Source organism: Molothrus aeneus, chromosome 3 (assembly GCF_037042795.1).
Source record: "Molothrus aeneus isolate 106 chromosome 3, BPBGC_Maene_1.0, whole genome shotgun sequence".
Classification (NCBI taxonomy): Eukaryota; Metazoa; Chordata; class Aves; order Passeriformes; family Icteridae; genus Molothrus; species Molothrus aeneus.
The window spans coordinates 43,965,169-43,988,437 of NC_089648.1; the positions used below are offsets into that span (position 1 = coordinate 43,965,169).

General features: G+C 34.7%; 1 protein-coding gene across 1 annotated transcript in view; it reads left to right on the forward strand.

Annotated features, from left to right (window-relative positions):
- RYR2 (ryanodine receptor 2) overlaps positions 1–21,622 on the forward strand; it is a 384,696-nt gene extending 363,074 nt beyond the window's left edge. Inside the window, exons 94-105 of the mRNA XM_066546800.1 lie at positions 462–680; positions 2,778–2,908; positions 3,491–3,533; positions 5,449–5,582; positions 9,512–9,572; positions 10,830–10,976; positions 11,842–11,976; positions 14,373–14,529; positions 16,233–16,297; positions 17,053–17,153; positions 18,644–18,695; positions 20,336–21,622. Coding sequence (XP_066402897.1) covers positions 462–680; positions 2,778–2,908; positions 3,491–3,533; positions 5,449–5,582; positions 9,512–9,572; positions 10,830–10,976; positions 11,842–11,976; positions 14,373–14,529; positions 16,233–16,297; positions 17,053–17,153; positions 18,644–18,695; positions 20,336–20,431 — 1,341 coding nt within the window. The 3' untranslated portion in view covers positions 20,432–21,622. The remainder of the gene's footprint in view (positions 1–461; positions 681–2,777; positions 2,909–3,490; positions 3,534–5,448; positions 5,583–9,511; positions 9,573–10,829; positions 10,977–11,841; positions 11,977–14,372; positions 14,530–16,232; positions 16,298–17,052; positions 17,154–18,643; positions 18,696–20,335) is intronic.
- The last annotated feature ends 1,647 nt before the right edge of the window (positions 21,623–23,269 follow it).

Here is a 23,269-nt window from a genome sequence, read left to right on the forward strand (position 1 = left end):
AAGGGTTTTTACAGCCGAGAGTCACATGATCTTAAGCTACCTAGAATATCACTGATATTGTCAAGATTTTAGTAACATTAATGCAACTCTAGAGACTTTGGACTTGAATAATTTTTGGGCAGAAAGCTGTGATGATAAAGACTACTGTCAAGCATTTCTTCTAAGAGGCCTGTGCCTTTTCTTGAATTTGAAGTGATAAAATTCATCATGGACCAGATTTGGTAACATGGACAGACAGTGGAAAAAAAAGGAAAGAAAAAGCACATTTTCACAGACTGGTGTAACAAGATGAAAAGGTCTTGCTGAAGTATTCTTTCCGGACATTTTTATGCAAAAGCAAACATTCTTTAAAGTTTCTTTACAGTTATATTGTCTTTGGTATCATTTTTTCAGCTCAACAACTTAACTTGTAGTATTGTAAAGCTCCTGTCAAAAGAATATTGCAATATTGTTTTAAACAGGTCTCCACATCTGCTGTGACAGAAGAAAAGGAGCTTCCTGTGGTATCTGATGGTGAAAGTACCAAGTTGAACATCCTGGAAAGTGATGATGAGAGGGTCATTGCAGTGCATTATGTCCTGGAAGAAAGCAGTGGCTACATGGAGCCCACACTGAGGATTTTGGCCATCCTACACACAGTCATCTCATTCTTCTGCATCATAGGGTATTATTGTTTGAAAGTAAGACAAAAAATTAACTCTTTTTTCTGGGTCTAAACTTTCTAATCTGTCTAGCAGTATAACTTAAAGTCAACCTGCTTAAGCAGGTTGGGGTACTCTGTGAAAAAAATCTTGAGTTGTTAGCGTAATGTACACAGAAAGTGTGTGTTAGGTGATGTGTCTGTTCAGGAGGCTGTAGGCCAGAGTCTGATTTGCAGTCAGTCAGACAGTTACAGCAGTAACCTGCTTCAGAAACTGCTTGTGACTGCCAAAGACAAGATGTGAACACACATGACACAGATGACAGTTTTAGATACTGCATTACTAGTCTGTCAATTAGGTCATTTGAAAAGAATGAAGCATTTTGGACTACTGCTGCTGCATATTGTGGCTCTATAAGATGCCTGCTGTTCCTACACACACACTCTGCTGGTAGTGTTTTGGCAGGAGCCTAAGCATAGCCTAAAGGACTATTTTGGAGAAGATCTCTGTGAGGGATCTGAAAAGTAAAGATGCCACTTCGGCTGGCAAAATGCTGATTGTGGTTTAAGAAAACCAAATTTCATAAATCTCTGGAGCTGGGAGAAGTGTATCTGACATGTACTTCCCCCATTTTTACACACTTCCAGGGCAAAAGCTGTAAGTCAAAGTGCAGGATAGTGCTAAATTAAATGGACCCTTGATATGACCCAGCTGCTCATTTGTCCTTATATCTCTGTATATTAATATTTTTCTTTTCCTCTTTCAATGGCTAGTAATTTGTCCTGTGCTAAAAGACACAATCTGCATTTGTAGCTCAAGGAAACATTCATCATGTCACTACTTTTAGTGTTGATTTTCATCTCTACTTTAAGTATGCCTACAGGTCAATAGATACTAAACCATTCTTTTGTTGCATGAGTTGCCATGCAGCATGAAAGCTTAGGTTTCTGGGTTTTTAGATGTTTTCTTCTGCCTCATGCTTTTTTGTTTGTTTCTACTCTGACCTTTTATATTACTTTTTTTTGGAACATTTATTCTCTGACTAGAAGGGAAAAACATTGTTATCAATATTTATCTTCATTAATTGACTTCTTTCCAATTCTGAAATCAAAATATGGTCCAAATATGGTTTCAGTCTCAGTTTTGGAGATCTTTAAGTCCAAAATCTTCTGAACTGCAGGCCAGTGTATGATAGGTTTGCTTCTAAATATTGCTCAGCATGAAATCCATTACATTTTTCTCATTTAGCAGTCTGAAAATAGTGTTGGAACTCTTTTTTATTGTATCTAATGTAATTGTATTGCTGGAGTAGTCTTGATTTTCATTATTACTATTTCAGTATATTCATGTCCATGAGTATACTGAAATAGTAACAATCTTGACTACTATTGCAGTCAAGGTGGGTAATGCAAGGTGGGTGAATTTTGGGGATCTGTGAAATAGTTCCAGGAAAGAGTAGGATAAAGTAAAAAGTTTACTTTTTTTTGGTAGCACATTTCTTAGGAAAATTCACTCAACTTGGACCACTATTTACATCTGCCTTCTTGAAATGTACTTTTGAAGTCATCCAGCTGATGAAAGAGGGTTGTAGATATAGCCTGGCTAGGTGTCTCGGCTGCTGACAATTCTTTTTTGTTGCTCACAGTCTTTGGTCTCTGCAGCAAAACACTTTGTTTCCCACTGTGAAATCTCAAAAATCCTTTAACAAATAAAAGGAGCCTCTAACATCTCTGGGTATCAAAATGAAATCAAAAAATACCATCCCAAAATAATATGTGGAACTAGAATTTTGAAGGATTAAAAAAAATATTTTAGGTCTCTTTCACTTGACTACCTCTAATCCTTTTGTGGCACTGAAAAACTGTTTTTATTTGAAGGATCCCTCTTCAGGTATTTTGACCATCTTTTTACGACTGTTTAGCACACTGCAGTTTAATGAATCTGAATTACCTGCCCCTAGTGTATCAATATATTTTCTGTGTTCTAGGGAATTGTTAAGTCTTTTAATTTTTTCAAGTACTATTTTTTGCTTTGTTCAGTTTTGATACTTGTTTCTTCATAGCAACCAGCTTTTCTTAAAGTTTGCAGACATATCAGTGCATTTTATATAATTCCTGTATTTTCTTTCAACTGCAGGTTCCACTGGTTATTTTTAAGAGAGAAAAGGAAGTGGCAAGGAAATTGGAATTTGATGGGCTATATATAACTGAGCAGCCATCAGAGGATGATATTAAGGGACAGTGGGATAGACTTGTAATCAACACACAGTGAGTTTTTACTTACTCTGTCCCATTATAACCCTGCAAGTAATTACTCTTCTGTTTCCCCAGTTACATACTTATCATCCATCTTGTCTAAAATAAATAATTATTAGAGATATATTTCTAGCAAGGATATGCAAAATTTTCAGGCACCTACAAGGCTAATGTTTGCTGTCATTTTTACTCTTACTATTTAATCTTACGCATTCTCAAATTTTTGCCTTAAAATTATTTCTCTTCATAAAAGAAAAAAGGAAGAGGGATGGTTTTGTTTTGGCAAGGACAGTGATGATAGTTGTGCATTGCTGTAAGTTCAAAAGTGAGCTGTGCTTTGCATCACATACTCAAAGCTCTGTTTCTTTGCCTGGTGGGGCTGTGTGTGGGATGTAGCTGCTCTAGAATCCTGAGTGCAGGCATTGGCTCTGCTCTGCTTCTCACATTTACATGGTAGGCTGAACACCATTTGGCAACTTTCACTCCAGAATGTTCATGAGTGACTGACTGGTGGTAGCCACCACATTGCGACTCATAGAAACAGAATTGTATATATTTGTCTAAAATGTAATCTTGTTTATCTGTGGTTTTCAGGTCTTTTCCAAATAACTATTGGGACAAGTTTGTGAAAAGAAAGGTAAGGCTTCTTTTTAAAGAGATTTATGAGGTTAAAATAAAATTTTAATGCATATTTCTGTTCATGTTGGGAGAAATATGGACTACACTTCTTTGAAATATAACTGATTCACTGTAGATTTCAATATTTACAATTTTGAAATACTCAGAATTCCTTACCAGATTCTTAAAACTATTTTTTTTAATATATTTCGAACTTTTTCTACATACAGATTTTGTATTAATCAGGAATTCAAATACATTTATGAAATTACATGAAGAATTTTGTGTCTGCTTGTACATATAATGCAAATTATGTAAAATGTCCTGTCCGTATTTATGTATTCACCTCCATACACAGAAAATGGTGTTGTCTCTCACCCAATAGGTTAAAAAGTATTAATAAGAAGACAGAAAAAATTGAGATATTTAGGTACACTGCATAATCAGGCAACCATAACTCCCTGAAAGGTATATACATGCACTGGCCTTTTTTGTCCCTTACCTCTTTGTTTTCCCATGGTTTTTCTTCCCCAAGTCACCTAAATCCATCCCTTTCTCCATCTTTGCTTTCTCCCTGTAACATCCAATAAAATCCCATTTATGGGATGCATAGTGTATGCATCCCTTGGCAGTAATCCTCTTAGTCTCACAGATGATCTGGAGAGTTTTACCAGTGACTCATTTTGATGGATTTCAGATTTGGGTCTGAGGCTCTCCTGAGGCTGCCCTGGGAGGGACCAGGCAGAGCATCCATTCACTGTGAATCCATATTTTGGGTTCCTGCCTGCCCCTGTGCCACTGTAGTCCTCTAGGCTTGAGCATTCTTACAAATGGTATTTTGAATGTTTTCTCAGCTTGCTCTTAAGAAATAAATCTAATGCTTGTACAATAGCTTACAGCAAAAAGAATCTTTTTAGTGTGTTTGGTCACAATTGAAAAAGAGAGAGTGCATGTTATTAGATCAGATTTACCCCTCCTTCACACTTTAATGCCAATCTTGTATCATAATTTTGGAAACCTGCTTTTTAATACTCTTAGCTCTTCTGCTTTGTAAATCTTAGGTCAATCTGACCAAAAAATTCCTTTGAATTGTGTACTCATTTTGGTATGGAAATTTTTTTTTCATCTTTTAGGTTATTATGTAGAGATTTCTACATGTCTGTCTAAGCAAAGGGGAAGCATTAGCTCTCACAGAGTTCTTGAGAAAGAAAATACAATTCTACATTGGTTCTGTCAATGTAGATGGTCAAGAAAGGCTTAAATCAAAAGGAAAGGAGTATGGTTTTAAGTTGTGTGGAAGACTTTAGCTTTGGCTGAGGAACTGCACTGTGTGATTTAACTGTCTTCAAATATACTATTTGCAATGAATGTCTTCTTTTATATATATTTGTATTTTAATCGTCAGTCTACAAAATAGTACATATAATGAAGCAGTGTTTCCAGGCTTGCTACAAAAAAAGCTTCTCTAAAAATCTGAAAAAATATCTATGAATATTTAAAGCCTTTCCTATTAGAAAGCTGGAAAAATACCTCTTCACCTACAGGAGTCACTGAGTTATGATCTTGTTATTAAAAAATTTTGTATTTGACTATAATTTTTGAAATGAGAAGAGACAGATAATATTTAGGAAGGAGCTGTGTGTTCAGTCAGAATGAAAGCAAGTAAATATTTATTTCCAGGAAAATTACTTAGGAAACATGTTAAATTTTGTTAGAAAGAGATAGGGCCTAGTTTGAGTTCACTGAAAATTGTTTTTTGCCACAACTCTATGTTCAATCTATGTTCAAGATCTTGTGATGACAATGTCATTCATAATCATGAAGCACTGTTTTCAGGCGCCTTATGTGTTAAACCTCTTGTCTTCAGATCCAGGCCAAATAACTGCTGATCTACCCCACTGATGAATATTTTTGAATATTCCTTCTAACTTTAGGTAATGGATAAATACGGTGAGTTCTATGGCCGTGACAGGATCAGCGAATTACTAGGAATGGACAAAGCTGCTCTTGATTTTAGTGATGCTCGAGAAAAGAAGAAACCAAAGAAGGATAGCTCCTTTTCTGCTGTGTAAGCATTTGCCTACAGTTTGTAATTGGGATTTTTAGTTTGTTTCTTTTTTTTTTAAATTTTGTTGGGTTTTTTGTAAGTTAAAATCAAGCATTCAAGTTTGTCATTCAGACAAAACATCTGTTGCTCACGTACACTTGCATAAGAAATCAATTCTTATGTTGTGTGATACAGTAAATTTAATTAATTATAGACAATGTATATGCAGGATTTCTCTGGTTTTTTATGTATGAAGATTTAGTTTAGTGCACAGCAGCTTGAATACATTACATTCCCACTCTTTGGATAGTGTCATCACAGCTGGTCTGGAATCTCCTTTTCAAGTTCTCAGTTCAGCTCTGCTGGAAAGAATGGGCAAAAATGGCCCTGTCTGTTCTGATTATAAGGAGATGATGAAATAAATTTAAGTGCTAGTGACCAGTAAAATCTGGGAATTGGATGATTAATCTTCACATCCTTTTATAACTTGTTTTCCCTAAACTGTGCATTTATATATCATTTGGGAGACGGAAATGAAGAGAAGCCCCTAGAAATTCAGAGTAGTAAATTCTCCTTTGAAGAACAGGCTTTTATAAAGCACTGCAAAAAATGTTTTTTCCAGTTCTGCATTATAAAAAGGTATTCAACTAGATAGAACATATTTTAACAGATGGAATTTTAATGCTACAGAGATTCTGATTTAAGGGTTTATTTCAAGTTCTCTCTAAAAACATTTTATCAATGGGTGTGCCAGAATTATGAGAAGTAGGCAGTGAGACTACTGGTAGATTAGAAGTGCATTGAAGCAAGAGCTGATTTTGTAAGGATGGCTCTTTTATCCATCTTTATAAAAGATGGATATTAATAAATCAGGAGTCTGTCTGAACAATCAATCAGGTGCAGTGTAAAAGCTCAAGGACTCTGTGGCATTTCAGTACTAAATAAAATTTAATATTGTGGCAGTAGTACTTTCCTGATTGCTTTCTTCTATGCTGTTTTGCTCCTGCTGGATTGCAGTAGGACCCATGCTTCAGTTTAGGAAAAAACCTACTAATTTTATTATTGGTATAAAAACCAAAATAAAACTACTTTCCCTTCCCTGTGTGCTCATACTAATATGAGGGGAAAAATATTTAAATAATGTTTCTGTGAATAATCTTGAAAAAACAGAGCAGAATAAAGCAGTTGAACAAGGCTGATGAAATATTTAATTTAAGAATCATGTCTAAAGGATGCTTTTTTTTTTAACATCTCTAATATCTCCTCCATGTTATATACAGTAAAAAAATTTATGACCTCATCCATCTTTCCTGTTCTCCCTGGAGGAGTCATTTCATATTCATAACAGATTAATATGTTGCAGGAAAATAAAAAACTATTATAAAAATTTGCAGAACCAGTCGCATAAAAAATATACTCTTCAGGAAGGTATGTTCATCCACTTTTTAACAGTTTCAAAAATGAATACTAATGGAGCTACTAAAACTTACACATATTCCAGATTCCAAATTTGACATGTATTTACCTTGCAGTGAGGAAAGAGGTAGAAAAAAACATTAAAACTGATCCCTTACTGCAATAATTTGGGAAGAAAATAGAGAATGGTGCAACCTGGTGTAAGTTTCAGCTCTGATACTTCTGCCTGTGCCAGGAAGAGGTGGCAGAGCCCAGATAGCTGTGTCTCACAATACAGGAGGGAAGTGCACTGAGCAGCATTTTCATCTTCAATGCAATTGAACAAGTCTCCTTGACCCCTAGCTCCTACTTTTTCTCTCCCTTTCCTTTGGAAAAATAGCCTGGGATTTGCATCTGTCTTTTTGCAAGGGACTTAAAGCACCCTACTTGCAGGTGACCATGCTTCAAAAGCTTCTGCAGTGATAATACTGCATTAAAAACATCTGTATTTTACTGACTCTTCAAAAGCCATCCAGCTCATTGATGCAGCCTTGAATATTTTTAAGTGTATTTATTTAAATGTATATATATATTTTAATATTTATATTATTTAAATATGTTGCAGTATTATTTAACTGTAGCCAGCTTAGAAGGATGATGTGGTTGGAGCTTTCCTGTAGATTAGACAGTAAAGACAGTTAAATTTTGCACACTGAGATGGAGACAGTGCTGCTGTTTTTCCATTGAATTTGTTTCTTCTTTTGGGTGGATGGTGTTAAATTAGATGCATCATGGATGTAGAATATTTGAGAAAATAATGTGGAAGACACAAACATGAAAGTTAATTTTCAGAGGGTGCTATTGTTATTTCCCTTTCCCTTTCTAACTGCTGTTGTTTGTGGGATCATTAGTTTAGTCAGAGTCAATAGAAGAGGCAGATAAGGCTTAAGCATCTGCAGCAAGCTTTGACATAAGGCTAAATAGGAAAATAAGTAGGGCTTCTGTCAAATGCTCCCATAAGTCATCCACTTTCAAGAATAGAAAAATTGTAAATAATTTTCTCCTGGAAGATCTGAAGTTTTTATAGGTTGGTGAGAAACCATATCCTAAATATGAAGTGTACAAACAATGAATGCAGTTGGCCTCAGAATGTGGAAGAATTTGAAAGGTCTTGCTCTTCCTTTCCATGAGAAACAATGACCTAGGTTTTCAAAATATTCTGGAGTGGGTAACCCCCTTTTTAGTATTGTAGTTTCTCAGAGAGCAGAATTATTCCTGGAAAAATAGTAGACTTTTCCCTCAAGTGACAGTATATCTCTTGCCCATAATGGCTAGTGAAAAAGTAAGGACTTTTACTTGCAGTAGTTTTTTCACCTGAAGTCTCAAGATTTGTACTTGCTATGATGACACTATAGGATTTACAAAAGTGTGGATGTGTCTGTCAGTCTGAGTAGAAGTGCCTATCTGCAGGTGGATAGGGACTTCAGCTGTTGTGGTTGAGAGGCAGGCACAGTCACTGTTAACGTCCAAATTCCCAGCCTGTTCCTTTGATTCACATAAAGGAATCTCAGTTTCAAACCTTTCCCCTTATGGATGCTAATGTAAAATAACTCATGCTTTGATTATTTACTTGGGAATCCTCAGCCTAGCGGATCCTTACAGAGGCTTTGTGCAGGATACTTCAAAATAATCTGTTCTGTGTTCTGTCTTTGAGACACACAGAAAGCTGACAGACATCATATAACTCATTGGTTTGTTTTGGTTCAGTGGTTTCTTTTTTGTAATGGTCAAGGGGCAACATTCTTGATGAAGTATCACCTGCTGATGTTGTTAAGTGTCTGGCACAAAATTTTGAGACAGTGCAATAAAAAGGGTATTTCCTACCTAGTTTACAGTTAATAAAGAATGTTTTTTATCTGATGAGATGCTTTCTACTTTTAAAAAAGAAACATTAATAGAAGATTTTCCTAAGTACCTATGTCAAAACTCATTAACTGGTAAGAATTATCCTGTTTTCGTTAATTATTTTCCTTATATCCTTAGAAAAATGGGTCAATTTTCTGAACAAGCTCTGAGATTCATCTGATCTAAATTTGTCTGTCTTTAATGTCATCCAATTGTGTCACTCAAGGTATGCTATAATAACTAAGGTAAAGAATTGGCATTTTAGGGTGCAAATTCGGTTACCTTTTTTTACTAGCTACTTCAGACTTAGGTGGGTTGCACTAAAAAGAAAATAAAATATTTTTTTCTCCATGGATTTTAAAGACAGCTTATGTCACTCGTATGCATGATAACATTTTCGAAATCAATCAGCAATAGGTCTGATGAATTCAAAACAGTGCTTTTGAATTTGATTTTTGCTTTTTTGTTTCTTGCCAGATTCATTCCAGAGTAAAAGCCTGAATTAGAACAAGGTTCTATTGTATTTCAGCTTTTGAAGAAATTGATCAGCTGTTGACTCCTGCTATGTGACAATGCACTTCCTACAGATTGTGTTTAATATTTTCCAGTTGTGTTTTGCTATTAAATGCTTTTTTCCTTCATTTTTACAGGCTAAATTCCATTGATGTTAAGTATCAGATGTGGAAATTAGGAGTTGTTTTCACTGATAATGTAAGTTTATCAGTTTATACATACATGTATATATTCATGTTCTGAAATGAACTAAGCACGTGTTAATGCAAAGTGCTTCAATGAGAGGTGTGAAATACTCTGGAATGTATTTATTTTACTACAAGAAGAAAATCTTGAAAGCTTAAAGAGGCATTGTCAAAATATTTTCAGTTACATTGGTAGTAGTTAATAGAACCTCGGTCAATTCCTGCCCTATTTCTGATAGCTTTATTAGAAGCAATAAGAAAGTACTGCACTGTAGAATTAGAAAATTTACTTTATAAATGCTAAGTGCCATTTTTCCTGTTCATAAATATAATGAACACTTGAATATTCCTGGAGCACAGTCAGATCAATATAGTTACTATATCTTGAATTGCTAAATTTGTATTACTGAAACCAATAGTAAGATGTGCAACAGAATGATACAAATTATTCCAATAATTTGAAAAAGGGAGTCTTTAAAAGAAAAAAAACAAGGAGAGATAAGCAAGAATGTTAAAATGCAATTTAATTCAGTCATCATATGATTTTTCCGTCTTACAATTATTCGTTTGCCTATTTACTTATTTTACTGGTAAGGAAAACAGTTGGGGAAAATTATTTTGGAACTATGACAGATGGAAAATGAAAGGCTAATCTGAAGGTACTCAGGAAAAGTGGAAACAGTAAGCCTCCAGGTCTAGAGACAGCATGATCTGTAAACAGTGTTTGTTTGGGACTAGTATTTTTTTTAAGGGATGAAGTATAATTTCTCTGATAAGTACTTGTCTTTAAGTTCAATAAAAATTAATTGATAGAGGATCAGATGAAATTAACATTCATGGTTACTTAAATATACTTAATTATGAAATTCCTTTTGTTGCCTGCACAGTTCTGTAATTGTCATTAGCTAACATTGGGCATTAATATTTTAATGTAATTATTTAGAAATTATTTTTAAAAGTAATTTAAATCAGATTTTATTTTACAGTAGAGACATTTACAAATAAGGGTTTAAAAATTCCAAAATTAGTTTTATAGTATAAATTCTGAATTTCTTGATTTTGCCCATATCTTTTTGACTTTGTGTTTGAGGATTTAATATTGTTGCATGAATAGAAAATTCTCAATAATATCTAGAAAATGCTCTCTTTAAAAAGAACTTTTTTCTATTTAAAGAAAAGCATGTTTGAGAAATTTTTACTTTTCCTTATTGTCTTGAATTAAGATGAAAGCCATAAATTTTATTTTGAATGTACTTGTTTTTTCTGTTAGTCTTTCCTTTACCTAGCGTGGTACATGACCATGTCAGTCCTTGGCCATTACAACAATTTTTTCTTTGCTGCTCATCTCCTTGACATTGCAATGGGATTCAAGACATTACGAACTATCCTGTCATCAGTTACCCACAATGGCAAACAGGTATCAACTGTCACTTCTTTCCAGTTTTTTACTTAAGGAGTACACAGGAAAGATCACTTCATTACTTGAGTCAGGCGCTCTGCAGGTTGACAACAGAAATGTTCTTTCATCATGAGCTCTAGAACTTGAGTTGATGACGAAGCTAGACAGTAGGATTTGTAAGCAAAGGTATTCTCCCTTCTGAAAACAGTCCTGAAGTTTTAGAAAATTAACTGGGGGCATTATTTATAAGGAACTTTTTCAGTCTGGGAGCTACAGAAGTGAAATATCAATTTACAGAATACTGAAGCTCCCTCCCAGCTGCTTCCATTAAGCTCAGAGCAAAATCAGAATGATGCTACAGTTGAGCAATGGACTGCTTGTTGCTGCTTTTCTTAGATATCAAAATATTAGGAACAATGTGCTTTCTATATGTAATTTCATACATGTAAAAAAAAAAGTTGCTTTCCTATTAAATTAGTAGATAACTGTATTTCAATTAATTATGTACTAGATGATAGTAATATTATATTAGGTAGTGAATTTTCAGATCTTCCATCTGATTTTGGGGAATTCATATGATTCTAATAATTGGATTAATGATTATTTTTATTTGTCCATAAGATTTGTCTTTGTAATTATTTTTCTGTGTAATTTGTCTTTTTAATTATGTTTGATCAAAAAAAAAAAAAAGGAAATACACAATCTTTGTGTGAGAATATGAAGATATATTACTCTGTATTACAAAAATATATAAAGAGTAAAAGTTGTCCTGCTGCTACTACATACAGTTTATTGTTAGTTTCCTTTTTTTTTTTTTTTTAAAGAAAAGATAAATCACAATTCCATAGTGGTGTTACACCCATTCTGTAATTTTGTCTTCCAGCTTGTCCTAACAGTGGGATTACTGGCAGTAGTGGTATACTTGTATACAGTAGTGGCATTCAATTTTTTCCGCAAGTTCTACAACAAGAGTGAAGATGGTGACATGCCAGACATGAAATGTGATGATATGCTAACAGTAAGTCTTGTTTTGCTTTCTAGTTTTTAGTTTTTTTTGTTCGTTTGTTTGTTTTTCCCTCAAGCTGTTATGGTTTTGTCCTGACCTTCTTGTTAATTGGAATTCATACAGTGATATCATTAGCCAGCAGGCAGGAAATATTGCAGTTGAAAACAAAGGGACAAATATGATGAATATCCTCAACAAATAGATAGATCTTGTGTACACTCAAAAAACTCCTCTATAAAGGAGTAGAAGAAATGTGGTGCTGTACTTTGCTGTAGCTGTTCAAAAAATGCAAAATAACTACAAGCTGTGAAGCTGAGCTGGCTGAAGGGCAGCACTTCTGAATCTCGAAATTCAACAAGTTATTCATAGGCAAGCATTTTCATAGGTTATGAAAATACTTAAAGTCTTGTTTAAGCTTTGAAATCTGTCAGTTTGTCTTAGATGAATTGCCACAGTTATCTTTAATAGACAGTTCGGTAACTACGGTGTTCAGAACTGTCTTAAATTATTTTATACTAAGACAGTGACAGGCTTTGGGGTTATGACTGGTAGAGTTTAAACCAAAAAGAATTTCCAAGATGCATTGCACTTAATATCTCTCAAAAAAAAAAAAAAGTAAAAAAATCATGGTACATGTATTTCAGTGTGTATGCAACATGAATTGAATCTCTTCCAGAGAGTCAACAACATTTAAAAGCCAAATAAACAGATAAACTATTTATTTGATAAAATAAATAGCTATATCTAAAATAGATAAACTAAACTAAATAGACAAACTAGAGTAGTATATGTTTATTTTTGTTGTGTTTGGGACATTCAGCGCACCAAAACCAGATAAAATGGAATGTGAATCAGTGAAGGGCTGTTAAACTGTCAGGTGCTGGAGCACTTGCTGTGGGAAGAGGTGGAGGGAACTGGGCTTGTTTGGCTTAGAGAAGAGAAAGTCTCAGGGTAGAGGGTGGGTAAGAGGAGTTCCCAGTGTCTGCAGAAAGATTATTGGGAAGACCCATCCAAGCTCCTAACAGGATGTGCATGGCAGGAGACTGGACATAAAGTGGAAAAATGTGTTCTGACTTAGGGGAGCCAAAGGATCACGTTGCTCAGAGAGGTTGTTACAGTCTCAATCCTTAGGAAGTTGTATGAATTAACTGACTTGGATAAAGTCTAAAACATTTTTTCTGAGGTTGTACTGGGCCCTGCTTGGAGTCGAGATCTCATGAGATCTCATGAAGTGATCTGATCTGACCTGCTCTGTAATTCTCTGAAAATACTCTCATACCACAAGGCTATAATATTGTACAGGAATTAGTTAGAATAACATGTGATATGCTGTAAAATCAGGGTTGTGTCTTGTAAAAACACTAAGACTTGAAATGGGATTTAAAAGAAAATTAATATACATAACTTTTTAGAAATAAAAAACCAAAACCTTTTAAATAAGTAACACTACATTCACTCATTAAGTTAATAATTACCTTTTAGTCTTGGAGTATAAATTATCTTTGGAAATTGTTAGATTTTTCAGGCAAGGGTCACTCAGCATTGTATGGTATTATATCAGTTTCTTACAGAAGGGATTTTGGGGACAGTGTGTCATAGAAATAGAAGAATGGATTTTTTTGTATGGTAAGGTTTTAGGAGTTACTTATTGTCATTTCTATTTTTTGATAGAGGGTGAGAACCCTTTACCTATAGTTTGCAAAGGTGCTTAAAGAAAAAAAAAACCAATCACCTGCTCTAGACCTCTAGAGAGTGATACCATAATTTTCTATTAAATTGTAACATGGTAAAATTGGAAATTTTGTATTGTCAGCATCCCAGGCAACTGTTCTGACAGACCTATTATAGCACTTTTCGTATAATAGTTTCACAGTATTATTCTCAGATATTTTCAGTGATTAGCACAGGCTAATTCTCTGCACAAGCATTCACAAAGATGCTTTGCTTGGTTGTGGGTTTTTTTGTTGTATTTTTTCTTGAGGAAGAGGGTTGTTTATTTTTAAATTTGAATTTGATAACTAAAACCAGGGAAAATCATTCACTTTTGAGCTGGGAAATTGGAAAAGGAGATGATTATGGTGGTGGTGATATTTCCTATTTACACTGCTGAAATGATTTTGCATGAATCCTGGGGTGCTGCTGAGCTTCTGGTAGTTGAACTTTTGATCTTATTGAACTCCTACATCCTGATAGAACATTAAATACTGCAGCTTCAGAAATGCTACTGCACAGTAGCATGTCCCCTCCATCAGAAATATGCATAATCTCAAAGGAGAGAAAAAGATGGTTTGACGTGTCATAGTTCCTAGACCATAGACCAGTTCTACCAATTACTGAATTTGTAACACTGGGTATTTCTGCTTTTAGCTGCAAACAGCCTTTGTACCCCTTTGTTTTGTCTTTTCTAGTGCTACATGTTTCATATGTATGTTGGAGTACGTGCAGGAGGAGGAATTGGTGATGAAATAGAAGATCCAGCAGGAGACGAATATGAAATCTATCGGATTATCTTTGACATCACTTTCTTCTTCTTTGTGATTGTCATCCTGCTAGCAATTATCCAAGGTATGCTTTTGTAACCCACAGTGGGACTGAAAGCATTATTTAGCAGTACAAAAATCTCAATGCTGTGGTAATCACAAACCTAAGAATCAGACAGAACAGCAGGGCAGATCACAAAGGATAGGTTTATATAGAAAATCACACCCCACTGACTCTCATACACTGCTCTTCCGGGTCTCTGCAAAATCAACAGGCTCTAACTGGATCAATAGAAACAAAATAAATGTTTTGCCCTAAGAATACTGATGTAACTGCAGTTTCTGTCTTGTCATTGCTCTTTCTAAAAGCCTCCTATAGAAATCTTGTGGCACAACTTCAAATTGTCCTTCAGTGTAACCCATCCTACATGAGCTTCAATGGACAAAATCACTACTGCTGTCAGTATTCCCTCTGCCAACATCATAAGTTCTTGACCATCTGGTAGATCTTCAGATTGGTAATAGTGGTGTGAAACTTGGACCATAGCTTTAAGTGGTTAAATCTTTTCTTACATAAAATTGCTCTTTTGTACAATGCTTCCTTATCTGAACAATGTATAAGAGTAAAAAAGTGCTTGATACGAAACAGCTTTAGTATAGCCTGGTTAATGACAGTGGAAAGTTAGCTGCCATTAGTTAGCTTTGGAATTTCAGTGATACTATTTGACTGATAGTGTTTCTCACTGTTATAATCTGGATAATGGATACCTTGGCATGTCAAGGATTACATATTTTGGCATGTAAAGGATTTTTAAAATTATGTTTACATTAATTATGTTTATTGATATTACCTGAAGTACTTAAACCCCTGTTTGTTTCCCTTCTATAGCTTTAAAATATTGTCAAGAATGCCCTAAAGGTCATTTTTTATGAAAGTTCACACAAGTTAACAGAATTATATTCTCAATTTTGGAAAAATTGATGAACAGTTTTGCTGGGTTCACTTGCTGTCATAAATACTGATACCTCATTGCTTTCTGTCAGCTGACAGATAACTTAGGATAATTTTGACAGCAGTAAGGGTGATTTCACCCTCACTATGAGGAAATTCAAAAGGCAACTTTTAACTTCTGGTAAATTGGTTATTACTGTTATTCAAGTAACAGGGTTTTTTTAAAGGGCTTGGGGAGGGTGGGATTTTTTTATACCCTGAGTTGGCATATCTCACGTGGTTCATTTCTTCATTTTGTGAGTGGCTGAAGAATAGAGTCCTTAACTGTCCAGATTTGGGTACAGGAGTGTCAATAGTCATTGTGGAGTTAGTCCTTAATTGTATTGGAGTAAGTGAAGGGAAAGTTATAAGCAGTTTACAGAGTGAGCCATAGTCTGTGATTCTTTTTGTTCTTCTTTCTGGATCTCCCTCAAATGACCCCTTACTTTTGTCAGAGCTCCAATAGTGGAACCTTGTACTATATGACAACCATCTTGAGAGAGGAGGCGTGGAGCTCTGGGCCTCTCTGCATCTGCCATGTAATAAGTATCTCATCTCTGTTAAATGTACAGGATTATTTTTTCTTTTCAGCCACTGTAAACCCACGTATATCTTAATGTACTAAGTCAAGATTAGAGCACTGGGAATAAAAAGAAGTTTACTTGTCCCATTTTATAATTCAAAACGGTACTGCCAGCCATGTTAGCTTTATTAGAGATATATTATCCCTGGATTTCCAGATATTCTTTGTCACGATTGTTATTGAACATTAACCATCATTTTAACTTAAACCCTAGGTTTAATTATTGATGCTTTTGGTGAGTTAAGAGATCAGCAAGAGCAAGTTAAGGAAGACATGGAGGTAAGAACATTCAGTTGCTGAACCATACCTATTTTCAGATTTCACGAGTATATGTTTTCAGTCAAAATATGATTTAGCTAGTGGATGGTTTTTCAAACTAAGAGAAAAATACAGTCCTGTACATGGTCTGATACCATACAATGTGAATTATAATGAATTGCATGTCTGTGGCTATTTAAATCTTTTGGATCCTCAAACTAGAGGTTTCTAAAGCAGGGTGTTAACACTGTCACGTTACATTTCATCTCAGATGTAATTTTCTTTGCTTAATATATGTGTGAAAGTATCTTGTACTTTGTGGTTTTCTATTCTGTCATTGAAGTATATGTGTAAGAAGTCAGGAAAGTGTTGCAAACCAGCTTCACTTTGTATGTGAACTTGGAGCATATTCAGTTTCAGCTGGACAAGCATTGAGGTAAATATTGTCCTGTGTCACAGTAAGTGCTGCTCAAGATTAAAAAAGTCAGCTGTGATCATTGTATGCCATTCTGTCTCCTGATACCTGTTCACTTAGAGCTGGCAAAGATTTGTTTTTTTAAACAGTAAGAAGCTATTCTGATGGTAGCTAAGCTGCTAGTCATGTGTTTTTACTGAGGTATCCAGTCTGAATAATTTAAAGAAAAGCCTTTTTGTTCAGCACATAATATATATGCTGCATTGACATTTTCAAGAAAATTGTCACTTTTTTTTGCCTTTTCTGAAAGCAGAGCAGGTGTTTTATGTAGTGTTGAAGTGCTCTGTATTCTTTCTTCTAGACGAAGTGCTTTATCTGTGGAATAGGAAATGACTACTTTGATACAGTGCCTCATGGCTTTGAAACACACACACTACAGGAGCACAACTTGGCCAATTATTTGTGAGTACACTAAAATGCACTCCTCACTAACTCACAATCCTTGCAGCCTCCACAGGTACCTGGTTACTTCTTTTGCACAAGTAATAGTCAGTGCTATTTGGCTTTGGTGTGCACTTGTACTTTCTGAATATATTATTCTGGGGCAGTGACAGCAAGGAATTAATTAATTAAGTTTCATATCCTGCTTTCCAGCTTGGTTGTGGCACGAGAAGTTTGTATGAAATTGTAGGTAAAAATGAACTTGATATATGGTTGCAGAGGTCACATAAATTGTAAAATTGAATGAGGGGTGTAAGGTACAGAGGAGCGGTATGACCTGGCCTGGAGACTGATGGAAAGAGAGAACAAACACAGCAGTAAGACAAAAAAAACTTGCATTGGACAAAATATTTTGTGTGGAGTGCTGAGGCTGACTAAGAGAACCAGGGACAAAAGGAGGTAAGGGAACTGTAATGAGGAACTAGACATGAGAGGGATCAACCAAGGGCATTGGGTCCACCTTTGGAAAATCCAAGCAGAGCACCAGTGACCACTAAACTAAATAAAGCCAATTATCAGGTCTACAACCACTTTATCATACTGTTCCTCTCGTGTATTAAAATCCAGTGCCAGAGTGTATTTCATACTAGTGCTGTCAGTATGAAGCAGGGGATGGATTGTGTCTTTGTGTTTTTAAACTGGCATTGTATATGCACAAAATAAGGAGACTGCAAAGTCAAACATGGCTATAGAAACCTTCCACCTGAAAAACAGGTTGTGCAAACAAAATACATTGGAAGTACTACCATACAGGGTTTTGTTTCTATTTAATAAATACTGAATAGATAGTATACTATAGCATATTTGCTTTAAAGTGCCTCAGCCCGAGGAATTGTTTTTTTTTCTTTCTGTGCATGATCCTATTTCATGTTTTTACATATATTTGGAGAGAATGTCTCTTATGAGTGGAATTCTGAAATTTTCACCCAGTTAATGTCAGCTCAAACCCTCAAGACTAATGTTGTTTTTTTTTAAATTAGAAATTCTTTTCTGCTCATGTTGATCTTGTGTACACTACTAAAATATTCCCAACCTGTAATTCCAGCAGTAGAAATCTCTTAGATATCTTCAGCATTTTTTATTCAGTGTGGGAAGAGAAAAAGAAGAAATTTCCAATGACTGTTTTCTGTCTGCTTCCAAGTGGGTTTTCATAGGCAAGAAAATGTTGTCTGTTGTAAGTTTTGGAATAGAAAGTTTAGAAAATCTTTGTTTAAACTGAGTTGCTAACTACAGTGAATCAAACTGACTATCGTGCATTTTAATATACAACTCGTTGAACAGTGAATGTAAACAGGAAAGTGTTTAATCTTTCTCAGAATATTATCATAGATAAAAATCTGGAACTTGTAAGTCCATGAACAGCATTATCACTGTACATGCTGAAGAATTTCCCTCTCCTTGTAGTTTGCCTTATGTTTCCACTCTATTGATAGCTGTTTCTTTGCTTGTAGGTTTTTTCTGATGTATCTTATTAACAAAGATGAAACCGAGCATACAGGACAGGTAGGTTGAACAACTCTATTAATGTCAGCTGATTCTAAAATAAAAATCATTCAGGCTTGGAAAAACTAAGATTTTTCTGATGGATAGCCCCTGTATGGTATGGAACCTAATTCTCATTCTAAGCAATTCTGAAGACTTTGGTTGCTTTATGTTAGGGTTTATCAATTCTGAAGCACTTTCCATTCCTTTTTTCGTATCTGAATGTGGTATTTTTAAATTGTTATTTCCACAAAATATAAATACAAACAAAAGTAATGACGAACAGAACATTGAAGTATTCTGTGAAAGCAACACTCTTAATTTCTCTTTTTTGATCCTTTTTTTAATAGTCTTTGTCTTTTATTATTATCTGTATATAATCTTCTATGTCTACATTCCTGAATAAGTCCATATGAAAGAACTTGTGCATATATCTAAAATGAAAAATATGTGAACTTTTCTGTGGAGGTTTCTACTGTGTTCTTCTCCATTCTTTCAGATTTCTGGTGCCCCCTTCAACTTCCTTTAAATATACTAAAAGTGACCAATAAATGTATGACATTTACAGTCTTTTTCTTTCCTAGTGATAGTCTTTCAGCTGACTAAGCAAATGTTCCTGTGTTGCAGATCAAAACACAAAAGAACTGAATAGTATCACATAAATAACCCTACAGACTTGGGTCAGAAGGATGATTTGCTATAAATCTATATAGTTTACTCTTTCTGAACTCTGACACGTCTGCTGTAATCATCTTCTTTGCATAAATCTCAGCCTTGTCCAGTATGAGATTTTATGTGTCATGAGAATTTCATGCTGAGATTTTTGAAGGTCTTTTTTATATGCACTTTCTGTTTTCTTGGCAGTATGTCCTACTGTATTCACTGAAGACAGGTTTCTACTAACTATTCAGTTTTGATACTGTGATATTGATAGGTGATAATTTGAAAATTGAGCGTACTTCATACTACATAACTTCTAGGAACATGCTTTAGTGGTAGACTTGGCACTAGTTTATGGTTGGATTCAATGATCTAAAAGGTCTTTTCCAGCCTAAATAATTCTATGGTTCTCTAACTGGTGTAACCTATGTCTTTTCTACCATGAAATTTTCATAATAAAAACCACATTTAAGTGGTGTGATTAAAATAGAAATAAAATGACATATTCTTTATTATTCTTTGGAATGTCTCGAGACAGAACCCTACACAAACAAATAATCAGAAAGGAAGAACGCCACTGACTCAGAAAATACTGACAATAAAGGTCATTTTGGTTTATGTATTTTTTGTAGACGTGTTTCGAAATGACTGATGCAGAAATTCAGTCAAATTTCTATGACAGAAAATATTCTACGTACCCTATCTGTCTTGTGGCCGACTTTAACGAGCTTTACAGTGCTCCTTGATGTGCAAAAAGAAATAAACTACCTGGTTCTCTTCTGTGCATTTCTATAGTGCTTTTTGACCAGGTGACAAAAACCTAAAAGCTATTCTCAACTAATCAAAATCATTAACATGATTCTTGAAGATTGATGTTCAACAACCTTGCATGCACAGAATCAAAAAAAGTGAAGTGATATATAAATAAAAGAGAAAAAAAAGTAATGGTTGATGATTTCTCATTAAATCAAGTTAAATAATTTTAACTGTGTTTTTTTCAGGAATCATATGTTTGGAAAATGTATCAAGAACGATGCTGGGAGTTTTTCCCTGCTGGTGATTGCTTCCGAAAACAATATGAAGACCAGCTCAACTAAGCAAAAATGAGGATTTCTGGACAAAAATGTCCATTTCCCAGCTCTTTTTGGAATGTCTAAAAGATTTCTTAAATCCCCAAAGCTGTGTGCATTTTGGAGCACCAAAGCTCTGTTTTTAATGACCCAACTGCGCTTTTATTTTCTTGTGTATTTGCTTTGAGGACACTGGAGTAAAGAACAATGAAAAATTACAGCAACTTTGGAACCAAACCAACCACTTGCACAGACAAAAGATGTCCCTATACATAACATGCACACACAAGTAGAGACTTGAGACAGCTTATTTTTGAAACTGCCAGATGATACCCTTGTCTAAAAGATCACACATGGGGTGACATGGTAGCAACACTCATTTGGTCTGTTTATTTCATCATCCTGGAAGGAACTATATATAGTTCACAGAGCACCATAAAAAGATTGTTGTGGACACTAAGTTGTGGGGAAATAGTGCCTTACTATATGTGGGTTGAGCTATGCAGAAGATGAGTGCATGATGACATAATTTTTTTTTCTTTGTCTTCCCTTCCAATTTAGCATTTATTTTGTGGTTTTGGTGGGTTTAGGAGGAAGGGATTTGATTGTGCACATCTTTTTAACAAGACTTGAGTGTCTCAGGACAAGATTAGGTTATTCTCATCAAGTTCATTTCACATTTACCTTCCTCTTTAGCTTTTTGCTCTTATTTTGGTAATGCTCTGATACAACACTGCTACTTTATGAAATCTTTGTATGAATACAAGACAGCTGCAAAAAACACTTTAACAAGAAATGTTTCATTGCATGTTTATTATGCAAGTTTAAAACAATCAAAAAACAACCTTCAGAAACAAGTTGATCAACATGAAAAAACATTCACAATAATTATATCCATAGTAATAAAGTGTTGTGGGCTTTATTGTACATCTGGAACAAGTGTCATCAACCAACAATATGAATATATGTTATGAATTTGACAGTAATTTTAGTTTATTTTTTTTCTTTCTTTCATTTCTGCCACCTGTGATCGATAGTGGAGTTGAAGATTTTCTTGTTAAATTATTTTTTAAAAGCAAAGCTGAAGCAATATCCATTCAGGGACTCCATCAGTTACATCATGAAACACCAATGATGTGTACATTACTCCATTTTGAGTCCTTTTCAATTGTAATGCCAGTCTTTACAAATAAAAAGAGACATTCAGAATGGAAACAAGCTGGTTTTGGTAGCATTTGAAGTCTTTGTTATAGAGTCTTTTTATCAATTCCTAAATTAATTTCAACTACTTCAAACCAGGATTAAGCTACTCTTTCCTTAATGAAAGGTTTTGGTACTGTTTTTGGTCTTCTCTGCTGGACTTCTTGCTCTTCTGTTGCTCTCTCTCATTTCTTTACACGTCCCATTTTTGTCATAAAAAAAATTCTGTATCAATATTCAGTTATAACTAAAAAAAAGAAAAAAATTACAATTAAGGGTATAGTCACTTAAAAATGCTAAGGCTGTACTCTTAAAAGCTAGGCTTTCAGTTCTGTGAATTTTGCTGAATTTGGTATCCTATTCACAGCTCGGGTAAAATTCTCAAACTTGCAAGATTTGAAGACAGAGGCTGGGCAGGCTGGTGACAGTGCAAGGGACAGGTACAGCAACCACAAATCATATTCAGTTTTTAAACCACTTCCACCCAGACTGGACTGTTCAGTACAGCTCTGTTTCCTCCCTATTTTGAAAAACTTCATAAAGCACCTTTATTCAGCCTTTCTGGGATTTGTGTCTAAGATTTAGAAATGAGGAGTTGTAGTGATGTTTCCTTTTGGATGTACAACATGAGAATAATTGTTATTTGACACACGTAGGTACACAGGCCATTTAAGTTTTGCACGTTTTGTAGAAAAATATGTAGCTAATGATTTTGAGAGATATTTCAAGATTCCTTTATCTTCAAAACAAATTCAAATGGGCTTTGTGGGTAAATACCAGAATAAATGTTACATGTTTCTTTAACCTCAAGTTCAAGTCAAAGAACTCCTGAGGCATCCTTCCTGTTGAATCCAGTATGCTGTTTAACAAATACTTGTGAAGCCAGGCTTAAACAATAGAGGTTTCTTTTATGATGAGACCAACTGATTATATGGTGGTGCAGTAAGTTTAGGTATGAAAAATCTTCATTTATTAAATCAATTATAGCTTTAACAGAAGCAAATTCCTACATCTAGGAGCTGGTCAGGAGAGTTTACAGGATTAGTGTTCAGTGCTGAAAAAGGACTTGGACTTTCTTTGGCAGACCTTCAGACTCTGGTTTATACAGTCCCCTCTGCAGTGGCTGTAGGCTTTCTGTGAGTCCCAGAAATGTAGCATTTCCTGTTTGATGCACTAAGTTTGCCATGGAGAGCCTTTATCTTAACAGGTTATTCAACAAAAAAACCCTCTAATGTGCACTTTTAACAGGATAATATTATTCAAGCAGTCCACATACTATATAATACACACTGTGGGATACAATTTAATACAGTTAAATTTATTTTAGCCTTAGACAAAGTTGAAAAACTTTGATTTTACTGAAAATTATTGAACTTCCTGAGACTGTTCCAAATGCAACTTCTTTGAATTTTTGTGTTGTATGTAAACAGCCAACTAATACAGACAGTTCACGCCTTTAATAGTTGCATCAGAAGAAATCAACATTGACACAAGTGTGCTGTATACTAGCACAATGTACAAGAGCAGGTGATAATAACATGTCACTTGAAAACTACAGTTTTAGATCCAAGAAATTTAAAAAATTGGTGTTTATGCATGTTATATTTAAGGTAAGGTTGTACTGACACATCCATTTGTGTATGCTAATTTTTTTCAACTGTTAAT